The sequence below is a fragment of the Lagenorhynchus albirostris genome, chromosome 14 (genome assembly GCF_949774975.1).
Source record: "Lagenorhynchus albirostris chromosome 14, mLagAlb1.1, whole genome shotgun sequence".
In the NCBI taxonomy this organism is placed as follows: domain Eukaryota; kingdom Metazoa; phylum Chordata; class Mammalia; order Artiodactyla; family Delphinidae; genus Lagenorhynchus; species Lagenorhynchus albirostris.
The window spans coordinates 15,696,133-15,710,804 of record NC_083108.1 but is presented as its reverse complement, the minus strand read 5'-3'; the positions used below and the strand labels follow the sequence as shown (position 1 = coordinate 15,710,804).

Here is a 14,672-nt window from a genome sequence, read left to right as displayed (position 1 = left end):
AGTGAACGCTGCAGCATCTAGATGCATCGTATCACTTCACTTTGATATGGAAGCTGCCAGGCAGGAGTTCCTTCCGTTTCCCAGTCCCTTCTTCACCCGCCCACCACTGGCCGTGTAAGCACTGCACCTGTTTATGGGCAGAGCCTTATCTCCAGTCACACAGGAGGATGTGCTCTTCCTTCTGTGTGAGTCCCTCCCTGTCTCCCCACCTCTGTCCTCAGTGTTTTTTTTTTTTTTTTTTTTTTTTTTTTGCGGTACGCAGGCCTCTCACTGTTGTGGCCTCTCCTGTTGCGGAGCACAGGCTCCGGACGCGCAGGCTCAGCGGCCATGGCTCACAGGCCCAGCCGCTCCGCGGCATGTGGGATCTTCCCGGACCGGGTCACGAACCCGCGTCCCCCGCATCGGCAGGCGGACTCTCAACCACTGCGCCACCAGGGAAGCCCAGTGTTTTTGTTTTTTAGAGGCTCTTACCAGGATTTAAACATGCCCGCGTCTCACCCATCTTCCAGAAACGAGCAGTGCTTGCTCTCTGTCCAGGACTTTATGGTAAATTTGTTATTCTGTGAACACTTTGTAGAACATGCTCGTATTTTTCCAGTAGATAATTGTGTATTCAGTTATTTTTTTCTTTTATTCATTTACACAGTGACTGTTTACTGAGTGTTTTCTGTATGCTGAATGCCAGGGCTGTAAGGACCAATGACCCACAGCTTCTGTTTTCAAGGACCTTACAAGAGAGTGAAATTCCTCCTGAGATAAAAATAAAGAACCAAAAACAGAGTTCAGGGCTTTTCTTTGGAGGAAGAGGCACACCATATAAATAGGTATTTTGTCTGTTAACTGAAAAATTTTTACCTTACTATCATTAGTCATTAGAGAAATGCAGATTAAACCACAATGAAATACCACTAGCCACCCTTGATAATGGCTATAATAAAATAAAATAAAACAAAATGGCAATATCAAGTGCTGGGAAGGCTGCAGAGCCATTGGAGCTCTTATCCATTGCTGGTGGAAAAACAGAGTACAGCCATCTGGAAAACACTTTGACAGTTTCTTATGTAATTTACCATAGGACCCAGTAATCCCATTCCTAGGTATTTACCCAAGAGAAATAAGATCATATGTTGACACCAAAGCCTGTCCATGAATGTTTATAGTTTATACTGTATACGTTAATAATTTTCAAAAGCTGGAAACAACCTTGAAGTCCTTCACCTGGTAAATGGTAAACAAACAGGGGTCTGTCCATACAACGGAGTACTCCTCTGCAGCGAGAAGCACGGACTACGGATACACTCGATAGAGTTGCCGATGCGTGATGCTGAGTGAGAGATGCCAGGCTCACAAAACCACACACATTATACTGCATGGTCCCATGTACGTGACAAATGGAAAAAGCAAAACTGTAGGATGGAAAGCAGATGAGTGGTTTTTAAGAGTTGGGTGTAGGAAGGAGGGGTTGACGCTAAAGGGGCACGTGGGAATTTGGGGGGTGGTGGAGCTGTTCTATATCTTGATTGTAGTAGCAGTTACTTAACTGTGTCCATTTCCCAAAACTCATTAAAAAGTGAATTTTACATTTCGTAAATTAATACCTCAGTGAACCTGACCTAAGATCTTTTTGAGGCAACAGAAAAAAATAATTTTTTTTATATGAGCTATATTCACATGGTTCAAAAATCCAAATAATATGAAGGAATGCAGTTAAAAGCCTCATTATTTCTACCCTTGCCACCCTTGAAGTTTCTCTATGCCAGTATCATCGTATATGCATCTGTGTTCTCATTTTTACCTCTTTTTAACACAGAACACAGTTTATTAAGTTAATTTTCTGCACCGGTTCCGTCTCCATGTAATTTATGTTACAGTTCTTTTCATACCAGTGCTTTGAGATCTTTCATTCTTTTCTACTGCTGCATGACAGGAATATCGTTTTGAGCGCGTATCATTTATTTAACCATTCCTCCTTGGATGGACCCACATTTTCCCCCATCTTTTCCCCTTACACACAGTGCTGCAGTGAATAACCTTGTATGTACAGTCAGTTCTGCTGTAATGCCTGTGTTGAAAACACAGATTTGTTCCAATGTAGTTGATACATCAGGGAACAGTTGAAGCGTAATGTGAATTCCGAGTTTGCTCGTGTGATTCTATCCCTGAGAAACACTAGGTGATCATTAAACTGTGCAACAGAGTTGTGTGGGAGTCCACCCGGCACACTTGTGCACACACCTTCTGCCTTCACCAGTGACCTCATCTCCCCGTGGGCTGAGTCACACAGGTCCACACCTGGTGTTACAACTTCCCTCCAATTTCAGATAACCCTCCTTACACCACTTCACAGAAACTCAAGCAAGCCCCCTGGCGCTCACTTCCACAAGCAAAGTGAAGGTCTTTTTCGAGGTAAAGTGCCACATTTTTTGCAGCACCTAATATGTGTTTCTTAACCGTTTAACATGTGCAAATCCATGCTAGTTTAGTTTTTTATTAAATGGGTCATTGGCAGTTTTTGAAAGTTATGCCCTGAACTTCACTGCTGCTGGAAGTCTTGTGGGTTTTGTTGCCTGATTCTGCATAGTTCAATGATTTAGAGCACGTGTTCTATGTATGTTGTGTTAAATCAGAACTGACTATACCATGTGCAGGTTTATCTGTAGAATAGATTCCCAAGTGGAACGGTCCAGGGTTTTAGGAGTTAAATTCTGAGGGATTGCTGCTGTGGTAGGCGTACATTATGCAGTTGGTTTGGTTTTCCTTTTTCATAAAAACCACTGTGATAAGAGCTGAAGGATGTGTGTCAGCGTGCTTTGGGAATAACTTCGCTCCTGTTTAATCTTAAACTTGTGGCTGTTCCTGGACGTGTGCTGGTTGTCAAGGAGGCCCTGTGCGTGTTGGTGTGAGGCAGATATCTCGTGGAGGAGGGAATCGCAGAAGAGATGGAGATGCGTGGGTGTCTGGCCAGATGGGAGTGTGAAGTTGTGGCTTTTCTCCCTCTAACTTCTTCAGAGTCACCTGAGACAGAGGCCTTCAAGCCAAGAGACAGGAAGGGACTGGTTATCAGCATGGAAATGTCTGATCGTGAGAGCGCCCACCTCCACCAAGTGCCATCCGAAAAGAATGGCTCTCAGAGGCATTTTAAATCCCAGAGCTCAGACCTGAGCCCAGGGCTGGGGCATGTAGAACAAAGGAGTTTGTTTGGTAAGAGCAGTTAATAATAATGCTCTCTTCCCTACAGGACACAAAGGTAAAAGAGTTAGAAATTGGAGATGAGGGAGACAGTTCAGGAGGTGTGCCCACGTGTTTTATTTGATATTTTGCTCTAACGTTTTCAGCAAAATTTTCAGACCCTTCCAGCTTATTAGTTCACTGTTTCTTTAAAGAGTTCTATTTAAAAACAAAATAATTTATAATTCATAAATTTCTTTTCTGATTTTAGTTAACTATAAAGAGTACACTTAAGGCCCTGGTTCTGTTGATATCAGTTTATGCAGCCTTGGAGCCAGCAGAAGTAAAGGACATTAAAAGTCTTGAAAACAGAATGATGGTAGACTTTTACACTTTCTTTTTTCCTTTTTTTAAGAGTTTAATTAATTATTTATTTGTTTTTGGCTGTGTTGGCTCTTTGTTGCTGCGCGCGGGCTTTCTCTAGTTGCGGCGAGCGGGGGCCACCCTTCGTTGCGGTGCGCAGGCTTCTCACTGAAGTGCCTCTCTTGTTGCGGAGCACGAGCTCTAGGCGCGAGAGCTTCAGTAGTTGGGGCATGTGGGCTCAGTAGTTGTGGCTCGCAGGCTCTAGAGCGCAGGCTCAGTAGTTGTGGCGCACGGGCGTAGTTGCTCTGTGGCATGTGGAATCTTCCCGGACCAGGGCTTGAACCCGTGTCCCCTGCATCGGCAGGCGAATTCGTAACCACTGTGCCACCAGGGAAGTCCTACACTTTCTTAATACTGTTTTTTCCCATGTTTGTTTGATTAAAAATTGCTCCCTGTGTCATAAAGTAGCAGTATGAACTATTATAATATTGAAGATACAAGTTATGAAGATAAATTAGGCAAAGCACCTTTAAACAAGTTAGTATTTAAAATTTAACAAAGAAGAAAGTCATTTGTCTTGTTAGGTATTGTGAACATGGCAGGTTTGATCTGGAAACTGGAGTTTAACTTGTAGTTTTCTTGTCACCAGTGATTTTGAAACCTTGCCCCATTGTTTTGAGATTGCACAGTTCATTTCTGCAATTTTTTTTCATAAAGATGTTGAAAAAGAGTATCTCATACATCGTCAACTCTTTCTGAAAATAATAATTATAGGTTTAGCTAAGCTGCTCTTCATTTACTTTATTATCTTCTGAGGATTTCTTTATTGATATTTCTCTATTACAATTTTGATTTGATATTAATATAACTACACAGTAACAAGAAGTAGAATATTAAAATCTTCACCATAATAGAAAATCCAGTCTGCATGTCTCTGAGATCTCTGCCCTGTTCTGTGCTTAGAAAGATACACTTCCATTGTCTCCCTCCTTTATGATTATTTGCTACAACTGTCTTGCTTTTAGAAAGATGTCTTGTGTTTCAGCTCTCCCAGGTGATCTTAACATTGTCCATCTTATATGTACAGAATTCAACAGGAGTTAGGTATTTGTAGATGTTAAAAACCTTTATTGAAACATAGTAGAACTCTTCATAACTGACTGTTCTTGACTTAAAGTTTTATTGTAAAAGAAACCTCTTATTCATTCTCTGGCTACATATGCTAATAAAAGAGACTAGGGATGGCCTATTTAATGTGATCGAAAATTTTTATGAAGGAGAAGGGACAGGATATCTCAGGCACTAGTCGGTCACTTGCTTTGTTGTGTCTTTTTTTCCCCAGAGATGATTCTTACAGTCTGGGATACATGATGTATATGCATATATCCCGGGGATATGCTTAGGAAAGCAGTACAAGCAATGGTACGACTTTCATCTTTAACTTGGAGAAGGAACTTCCTCCTTTGCCTTTGTCTGGGTTCAAGACCTTTTCAGCGTCCGCCGGACTGATTTGTTTTATTTAAAAGACTGTGTTTTCCACTTTCTAAAAAATGAAACTTGGACATGTAACTTTCTTATTACTAATAAAGCAACACATATTGACAGTTCCTCTGTGTCCCAAGCACTGTACCAGCCCTTCAGTGGCCGCTTCCCCCAGCACTCTCTCTGAGGACGGCACTGCTGTGATCCCCCCTTGACAGCTTGGGGAGTGGGTGTTTATGGGGGTTGGGACACTTTCCCCCATCACATGGTTAGTGAGTGGTGGAGAAAAGATGCCAGCCCATCTCTGGGGCTCCTCTCAGCCGCCCGACTAGATTTGCTTACCAGCTTGAATAAGGATGTGTTTGTCAGGTGATTAATGTAAAAATAATTTTTTAGAAAACATCATTTCTTTATCACTTAGGTCACAGTTGCTTGCTTATCTCTTCTTATTGCCAAAGTAGTAACACAATTTCACGTGAGAACGTATTCCTTCTTCATCCCTATTTTTTACGAGGGCTGATGAGCCAAATTTGTTTCATTCACGAGGCGAACAGTTCTTTCTTGATTTCATTTCCTTGTGATATGACATTACTTCCAGACTGCAGTGCGTATCATGCCCAAATAATTTGTGTTAAATGTTAAGCCACTAATTTGACTTCAAAGGTTCCACATGGGAATCTGTTGAATTAACATTATGTCTTAGCCAAAGTGGGAAACTTTCACTTTGATTTTTATCTCTCTTTTTTTTTTTTTTTTTTTTGCGGTACGCGGGCCTCTCACTGCTGTGGCCTCTCCCGTTGCGGAGCACAGGCTCCGGACGCGCAGGCTCAGCGGCCATGGCTCACGGGCCCAGCCGCCCCGTGGCATCTTCCCAGACCGGGGCACGAACCCGTGTCCCCTGCATCGGCAGGCGGACTCTCAACCACTGCGCCACCAGGGAAGCCCAGATTTTTATATATCTCTTGATCGTGCTCTCTTACTTTCTCAGTGTCCCTCCCCTGCACGCACGCGCACACACACACACACACACACACACACACACACACACACACATACACACACACACACACTCTACATATACCAACAGGCAATATCCCCAAAGTGGTTTCAAACTTGTGTTCTTGAGATAACCAAATGGTATCATTTAAAACAAAAAGCATTCTTGGAAAACTCTTTCCTTATTTAAGCAATAATTAGTTACTAGGGGGAGAAGCTAAAATGTTTCAAATTAGCCAGAGATGTAATTTAAAATGGCATATTGGAGAAGGAAACCTGTTCTTCCTGGATATAACAAATTAACTAATGGCTTTATTTGGTATCTGCTGAAGAATTGTTTTTCTAGGTTATCTGCTTTTTAAAAATAACGTCTCTTACGCAAAGAAAATTTATGTAATGTTTTCAGCTATCTGGGTGTTTGTGTTCAATCAAAACAATAAGTCTTTTTAAGGAAAAAAATAGTTTTTTAGTCTTATGATAAAGTGTGTTCTCTAGAAATGAACCCCTCCATGATTACTCCAGCCCTGCCCACCCTTTCTGTTACGTTTTTTTTTTTAAATTGATTGATTGATTGATTGATTTTTGGCTGCATTGGGTCTTTATTGCTGCGTGCGGGCTGTTCTCTAGTTGCATTGAGCAGGGGCTACTCTTCACTGCGGTGCCCGGGCTTCTCATTGTGGTGGCTTCTCTTGTTGCGGAGCACTGGCTCTAGGCGTGTAGGCTTCAGTAGTTGTGGCTCACAGGCTCTGTAGTTGTGGCGCACAAGCTCTAGAGTGCAGGCAGGCTCAGTAGTTGTGGCGCACGGGCTTAGTTGCTCCGTGGCATGGGGGATCCTCCCAGACCAGGGCTCAAACCCGTGTCCCCTGCATTGGCAGGCTAACCACTGCACCACCAGGGAAGTCCTCTGTTACACCTTTAAAATCTTCTAGTCTTGTTACTGTATTGCTAAACAGCAGTGATACTTAGACTCTTACAAAAGAGTTTTTAATTTGTAAAGTGTTTCCGTTTTTGTTCTCTCAAGTGACTTTCTTTCTCTTTTCTCCTAATAAAGCAAATGAAGAAGCACCCCTGCCGCCAGTGTGACAAGTCTTTTAGCTCATCCCACAGCCTGTGCCGTCACAACCGGATCAAGCACAAAGGCATCAGGAAAGTTTATACCTGCTCGTAAGTCGTGATTTCTAATGTGGGAAGCACAGTGAAAGGATTAGCCTGGAACTTCTCGAAGGTTTTTCCCATTTCACCATTAACTTTCCATTTTCCCATTCTCTGCTCCATGGTGTATGGATTTCCTTTCGGAATTGTATTTTGTTTTGACAGACCATTCTTGCTTGGTTTGTAACACTTAACAGTATTAAAATAAAAAGGAGCAGTCCCTTGCCCACCCTTTGTATGTTCTTATCTGTTACCTTTGTTCTTTTTTTTTGGCCACACAGTTTGTGGGATCTTAGTTCCCCGACCAGGGATTGAACCCGGGCCCTCAGCAGTGAAAGCACAGAGTCCTAACCACTGTACTCCCAGGGAATTCCCACCTATGTTCTTACCCATTATACAGAGGTAGGCGTTTTATTACTGAGAATTTTGGAGAAGTGGCTCATGGGCAGGTAGGTGCACGGTTGAATGAGATGCTCTTCGGTCTCTTACACACACGGAGTTGGCAGCATCAGTAAGCCGTTTGGGCTGGTAGATCTCCTCAGGGTTCAGAGCAGGCCGTGGTGGGGCCAGTCATGGAGTCATCCTGGGCTGGACGTTTGCCCCTCGGCTGCAGTGCATCCCTCATCTCAGCACACGCTGTTGGTTAGAGACCAAATTCAAGGAACTGAGTGGGCCAACCCACTGAGTGGACAGTCCATGAGCTTCTTTGTGTATGAAGGTCAGAGATTGTCATATTATTATTAGTGAGAAAGCTTTCTCACCCACTCAGAACATGCCTGAAGTGAGGTGATGTAACAGGGTTACTTACTTTAAGGCACTTCCCATAAAAGAGGACTAAACGACACAGAAGCTGTACAGCCAGCGTGTGGCCGTGATGAAAGCAGGGCTCCGTGTACCACGTGGCTGAGGGAACGTGAGAAAGTCAGCTACCAGATCGCCGGGGCTTTGCTGTGTCTTGGTTAGGTAGGGAATGTTTCTTGGGTAGGAAAACAGGGACCCTCCTTCCGTGAAATTGAAGCTGGGAGTGATTTTGGTGAGATGAGAACATTCTGTAAATACAGTCTGTACGTTGAGACTGCATTGAAAGAATCAGTGAATTTAGGAGGAAACCCTGGGCTGAGAAAATGGAAAGCAATGCTGGCGTGGATGGCACAGTCCTTCCTCTAACGGGGGTGTTCGTTTCCTCGTGAAGTGCCTGTAAGGCAGTAAGACGCCGGGATTGTCCAGCTATTTCGTCTGTTCTTTGGTGTCGGTGCTGACTCCCACTGCTGCCCCACAGAGTGTCTCTAACGTGATACCAGAATTGGGAGCCAATCATCATAAAATGCTTAGAAGCCTCTCTGAAGACAGCAAATTTGGTTCTTCATAAGCTGTGAGGCACTTTCCATCCACCTTCGCTGCAGTGGTATTCTTGATGTCTGGCTTAGCGTATCTGTAATCACCATGGTCATTAACTTCCGTTTACCTGTGTTTGGCCTGTTTGATTAAGAAAATGATAAATTTATATCTTCTAAAGAAGAACTGTAATCGTAATTAACATAATTTTGCACAAGCGGAAATGACAGTTTAAATAATTGACCTGTCTTGGATATCTGTTCACAGTTTTCTACGTTTTAATCGACTGACTGAACACATGTATTTGAGCGCTGCGGTTCTAACCATGCATATTGCATTGTGCTTTGATGAGGAATTTGATGGGGAGACAGTCTGTCTTGTCTGTGTTACAGCAGAGTGGACAGGAATCGTTAACACCAGCGTGAAGGAGTCAGGCAGGGACTTTCTTCCTGTCAAAGTGTCTCATGACGTAAATTCTGAGGGAACCGTCTGAGTCACTGGAAAGGAAACTTTTGAAATTTAATGTTCTCCATGTTAAAAATTACAGCCATCTAGAATAACGAATCAAGTAATACTTTAACCAAACTCAGAAAATAAATACTCCATCTGACCCAAATTAGGCTGATCCTGTAAGGACACAAAAACTGATAGAAAACTTTTAACAAAAGCTGCAAGAGTTTTTTTTTTTTTCCCACCAATTGGAAACTATGATTCATAGCAAAATTACTCTTTCGCTTTGGACCAGTGGTACTCATGCAGACGACCCTGGCCCCTCTGAGCGGGGCTGTCGGCCAGCTGAGGGCTTTCAGCAGTGAATGTGCGCCTCAGTGAGTTCCTTTAAAGCAAGTAGGTTATTTCCTTGTCTTTTTCCTCACAGGCACTGCCCAGACTCCAGGCGTACCTTCACGAAGCGGTTAATGCTGGAGAAACACATCCAACTCATGCACGGAATTAAGGATCCTGACTTGAAAGAAATGACAGAAGCCACCAATGAGGAGGAAGCAGAAATAAAAGAAGATACCAAGGTCAAACACTGCACGTGTTCTCTTTACAGTGAAGTTGTGTTGACTTGCTTTTGCCATTTTTTTTTTTGCATTTAAATTATTCTACGGTTACACAGTTTTAAAAATTCACACTGTGCCTAAAACTTTAAAATAATAGGGAAGCTCTCTCTGCACTCGTTCTGAGCTTTCCTCTTGCTCCTAAAAGGTAACCTTTATTAAGTTTCTTCTGTATCCTTCCAGACACAACTTTAGGGATTGATCTACTTACATATAAAATTTTATGCTGACTCACAGAAGTGGTCTCTCAGCCAGGAGATTGTATGAATCTAGACTCCTCTTCATTGGCAGTATATTGGTTGTGAGAGGTGCCTAATCAAAATTGATTCCATTTAGCTTCTCTTTGTACAGATAAAGGATTAAGATAAGATCCGTAGATAGTGCCTTATCAGTAGGTAGTGAACTTGAAGCAGACAACAGAACGTATACTAACCTGAGTGCACATATACTAACCTGAGTACACGGTGTGTGTGTCGCAAGTGCTGTTGCAGTAAAGCAGACACTTAGGGGACCTGCCGTCTTTGGCCCTGTGCTGAGTCTGGAACGTTCCTGGGTAAAAGCCTGTGTGTGCTTTCAAGGAGTTCATCATTGAAATCAGAATACAAGTCAGACTCGTGTCGCATTAAATTGTAACCCTTTCCCTCAAGTGATGGGGAGGCGGGGATGGAATTAAAGAATGTACGTGCAGGAGCAGCCCTAGGTCAAGGCGGAAAAGCAGGACGGCTGCAGAGCTGGGAGGACAGGGCGGCGCCTCGTCTTGGCTTTTTAGAGAGCTGGAAGGGAGGGGATTTGATGAGGCCAGAGGGGAAGGGGTGGGAGGAAGGTGAGTGGGCAGGAAAGGGCGCTTAGGAGACCCGGTGAGGCTCAGGTGGCTCCGCCTGAGTCTCGGGAGAAGCACAAGTGCGGACATCTTCTCCTCCACGAGGTGCTTTTCAGTCCGCCCGCCCCCTGCCTCTCCTCGGCCTCATCTGCACACTCACCTGGTCGCCCTGCCCCGGCCCCCCTGGCCCGCCTCCTGGGCCCCTTTCCCCGTGTGGCCTCCTGGCTCAGGCTGTCCCTGCCACACTGCACGCTGGCTCCTTCGTGGCTCTTCGTCACTCCATTGGCGCCTGTGTCCCACGAGGGCTGGGACCTGTCTGTCCTACCAAGCCGGCTGTTGGAGGATGCCTGGTCATCCCGGAGCTGAGTCCACCTCTGTTGGGGGGCTGGAAGGCACGACCCTTGGGTGGGGCGGCAGCCACGCAGCCGTAAGGAGCCCGCACCCCCCCGCTCCTGGGACACGTTTCCCCGCAGCCCCAGAGCCCGCGAGCACCGACCGCCCGTCACCCGCCCAGAGACCGGTTTTCAGTGCGTCACCCGCTCTGTTTTTCTCTCCAAGGTTCCCAGTCCCAAGCGGAAGTTGGAAGAACCCGTTTTAGAGTTCAGACCTCCCCGAGGAGCCATCACGCAGCCCCTGAAGAAGCTGAAGATCAATGTGTTCAAGGTGCACAAGTGCGCCGTGTGCGGCTTCACCACGGAGAACCTGCTGCAGTTCCACGAGCACATTCCACAGCACAAGTCAGACGGCTCGTCCCACCAGTGCCGCGAGTGCGGCCTCTGCTACACGTCGCACGTCTCCCTGTCCCGGCACCTCTTCATCGTCCACAAACTGAAGGAGCCGCAGCCAGCGGCCAAGCAGAACGGGGCCGGCGAGGAGAGCCAGCAGGAGAACAAGCCTGGCCCAGAGGACGCGCCGGCCGACGGCCCCGTGTCGGACAGAACGTGCAAAGTGTGTGCAAAGACGTTCGAGACGGAAGCTGCCTTAAACGCCCACATGCGGACCCACGGCATGGCCTTCATCAAATCCAAAAGAGTGAGCTCAGCGGAGAAATAGCCGCGCACCCTTCCCGCCGAGAGTCCCGGTCCACGTTGGAAGCAAAGAGACAGTTTTCTTACAAAAAGTTGGCAGTTATCATAGAGTTAACAGTACTGTCTAGGCTGTTGCAATATATCCTCCTTCCACTCCCTTCTCCGCCTCCTCCTGTATATCCTCCTCGATTAAGTATTAAAACAGTATTTGAGTTGAAAAGAGTTTGTATATATTTAAATGAATAACTTTTTATACTCTTTGTTACATGTTTATATCAGTATTTAGTGGAAAATGTTTTGAAGTTTTTTTTCGTTTCGTTCTTGGTTTTTTGTTTTTTTTTTAATTTGAGTTAGAATTTTTCTTTTTGTACTGTTTCTTTAAAACAGTTCTTAGTATCAGGGGCAGTTCCTGAATTCAAATAAACCATTTTGTATGTCACAGATTTGAATGGGTTAACTAATTACAGGCTACGATAATGCCTTTTTTAGTGTTTTTAATTTTTAGAATTCACTACATAAATCGTAGGTGATTGTAGGTCTCAAAAACACTAGGGACTTTTAAGTGTCTTAGCACTATCCTCAACGTGCCTGCTCCGCCAGGGGGTGCCGGCCCCGTCAGGACCGCAGCCCGGCGTGTGGCGTCTTCTCCAGGCCAAACTGTGTCGAAAGCAGCCTTGCAGGTCGCTTCTTTCTCAGTGGGGGGATGAAAACTTGGGCCAGAGATCCAGTAAGGAACGTGGATTGATTCCATCTCAGAATGGGGAAGAAGGATATCCTAAAGGGAAGACACGGGGGTGCGGGGTGGCTGGGGGCCGCGGTGGCTTTCTGGGCCGATTTGCAAGGCTGACTTTTAAAGAGCACAAGGAGATACAGCAGCGAAAGGGCTGGACTGTAAAAGTTACAAATACGTAGTTAGACCAATAGGTTTATATAGTCAAGCTTTTGTCATGTAATTTATTAACTATTGCAAAGACACAACTAAAAATATCAAGTATTTCTCTGGCTCTTGACAGGAAAAAAAAAAAATCACAATTGACTTAACCCTTTGCTGTCTAAAGAGTTGGCGTTTCCTGTTCAGGGTGCTACTGCCATACGTCCTGGTACTTAGACTTGGGATGCACAACTTCCACCTTATTGATGCAGCAGCCGGCATGTCGCAATTGGCCGTTCGAGTCAGCACTGAGCCACCTGGGTTTAGTTCAGCCATTTAAATAAGTATCTTTAACATCGGTAGTTCCGCTTTCTTAGTGCAGCCGAGGTACTCTTCTGTCCCTTCCAAACGTTTATAGTTCTCTGGGAGAGTTATACTTTTTGGTTTTGTGTTTTGTGTTTTCTTTTGCATTTTATATCTTGTATTTATCCCTAAACATGTTTTGTACTTTTTTTTTTTAAGAGAAGAAATTCTTTTGTGTATATATAGATATACTTGCATGATATACTGTAGTCAACGTTCGGTTCCTCAGAAGGTCTTGCTGCTGTCAGGTGTCATGCACTAACCATATCCATCCTAACTGTATTAAACACATTTCATATGTAAATAAACGTGGGACATTTGGCCCTTGTGCTTCCGTGAGAGAGTTATTGATGGTGGGTCGCTGACATCTTCATGCAGTTTAGGGAGTGATTCATTGCGGGGATGGGCTATGGGATATTGCAGAATTCTCCCTGCTCAGGAGAGCGGCATATTCATTCTTGTTAGCAATCGGCTAACATATCGACTCCATCAGTACATCGGTATAACCCGAGGGTGTGATTAAGTATGCCTCAACTTGAAATTCAATGGCTGTTACTTGTTATATTTATACTTGTATTGCTCTTAAGTTGTATTCATAGCACTTTTCATATGTTTCTGCATTTGAACCTTGCAATAAACCTGTGTGGTGGGCTGCACGGGTCTAATAGCCTAGTTTTACAGTCGAGGAAGCTGAACTCATTAAGTTCTTGGCCTAAGCCCTCAGAGCTGGTAAGTGGCTTTGCGTATTAGAACCCAGATATTCTTGCTCTAAATCTAGTGCTCGCTCTATGTGTTTATGTACATATTCACAAATACTCCTTTATTCAACAAATAAAAAGTATGCAAAACACAATACTAGAAATTTTTGTTTGTGGCACTATGACTTTTATAAGATAACTTGGGAGGCTGTCTACTTATAAATACCCAGATGTGCTGGGTAATACGAAATTGGCATCTATTAAATGCCTAGATGAGCATCCAGGAAAGGTTTTAAATAGGCCCAGAGGTCCAAAATGAAGAAGAAACTAAAATCCAGAGTAGAAAAACAGCACCCGATGCTGTAGCCCTGGGAGGAAACCTGGATGGTTCAACTGAATAGAGAATTGATGAACGAACTGGAAGATGGATTGTGAAGAAATTCCCTAGAATGCAGCAAAGAGATAAGGAGATAAAATATATGGAAGAGCATAGGAGTCCAGGACGAAATAAGCAGCTCTAACAAGTTTCATAGGAGCTCCAGAGGGGGAATAGAAGGAACTGGAGAGAGCCAGTGTGGAAAATTCTTAGCTGTTAATGAAAAGACATGAATACTTGGGTTAACATGGTGAATGCTGAGCAAAAAATCCACGTTGGGACTTGTGAATTCTACCCATTTTTCATTAGTTGAAGATACTGGGTGTGGTTGTCAATGTGGGCATTTGAGAAACAGGACATAGACCAAAGGTAGAAAACTGGGGCACATTCCATGAACTTTTAGGAATCTAAAAGGAACTTTTTTTAGGAACTTTTAGAACTTTTAGGAATTTCCTCTTTTGGTGGGGAAAGGGAGGCGAGGCTGACAGAGTAGGCTGGGTCCAAGGTGTAAAAAGCCTTGAATGACAATCTTTGGGGGTTTGTACTCTGATAGAGATGAGTTATTTGGACAGGGGAGTGACTACCAGATTAATTGGTGACAGTGCTTAAGATGGAGGGTGGAAGGGATTTCCCTGGTGGCACAGTTGTTAAGAATCTGCCTGCCAATGCAGGGGACACGGGTTTGAGCCCTGGTCCGGGAAGATCCCACATGCCATGGAGCAACTAAGCCCGTGCGCCACAACTACTGAGCCTGTGCTCTAGAGCCCACGAGCCACAAGTGCTGAAGCCCGAGCGCAGGCTGTGCTATGAAGAGTAGCCCCCGCTCACCGCAACTAGAGAAAGCCTGCGCACAGCAATGAAGACCCAACACAGCCAAAGTAAATAAATAAATTTATTAAACAAAAAAGAGATGGATGGTGGGAGTGTATCAATCGGCTTAAGTTAGGTTATGCTATGGT

General features: G+C 44.4%; 1 protein-coding gene across 13 annotated transcripts in view; it reads left to right on the top strand.

Annotated features, from left to right (window-relative positions):
* Window positions 1-12,960, top strand: part of ZNF532 (zinc finger protein 532) — a 108,274-nt gene extending 95,314 nt beyond the window's left edge. For 10 of the 13 annotated variants that reach the window (XM_060121533.1, XM_060121537.1, XM_060121541.1 and 7 more), the window contains 3 exons: window positions 7,061-7,173; window positions 9,374-9,521; window positions 10,936-12,960. In XM_060121533.1, coding sequence (XP_059977516.1) covers window positions 7,061-7,173; window positions 9,374-9,521; window positions 10,936-11,430 — 756 coding nt within the window. In that variant the 3' untranslated portion in view covers window positions 11,431-12,960. Of the gene's footprint in view, window positions 1-646; window positions 817-4,873; window positions 4,954-7,060; window positions 7,174-9,373; window positions 9,522-10,935 lie in introns of those variants that run through there. The other 3 variants (XM_060121534.1, XM_060121545.1, XM_060121546.1) reach the window with 3 other exon arrangements.
* Window positions 12,961-14,672: the final 1,712 nt, after the last annotated feature.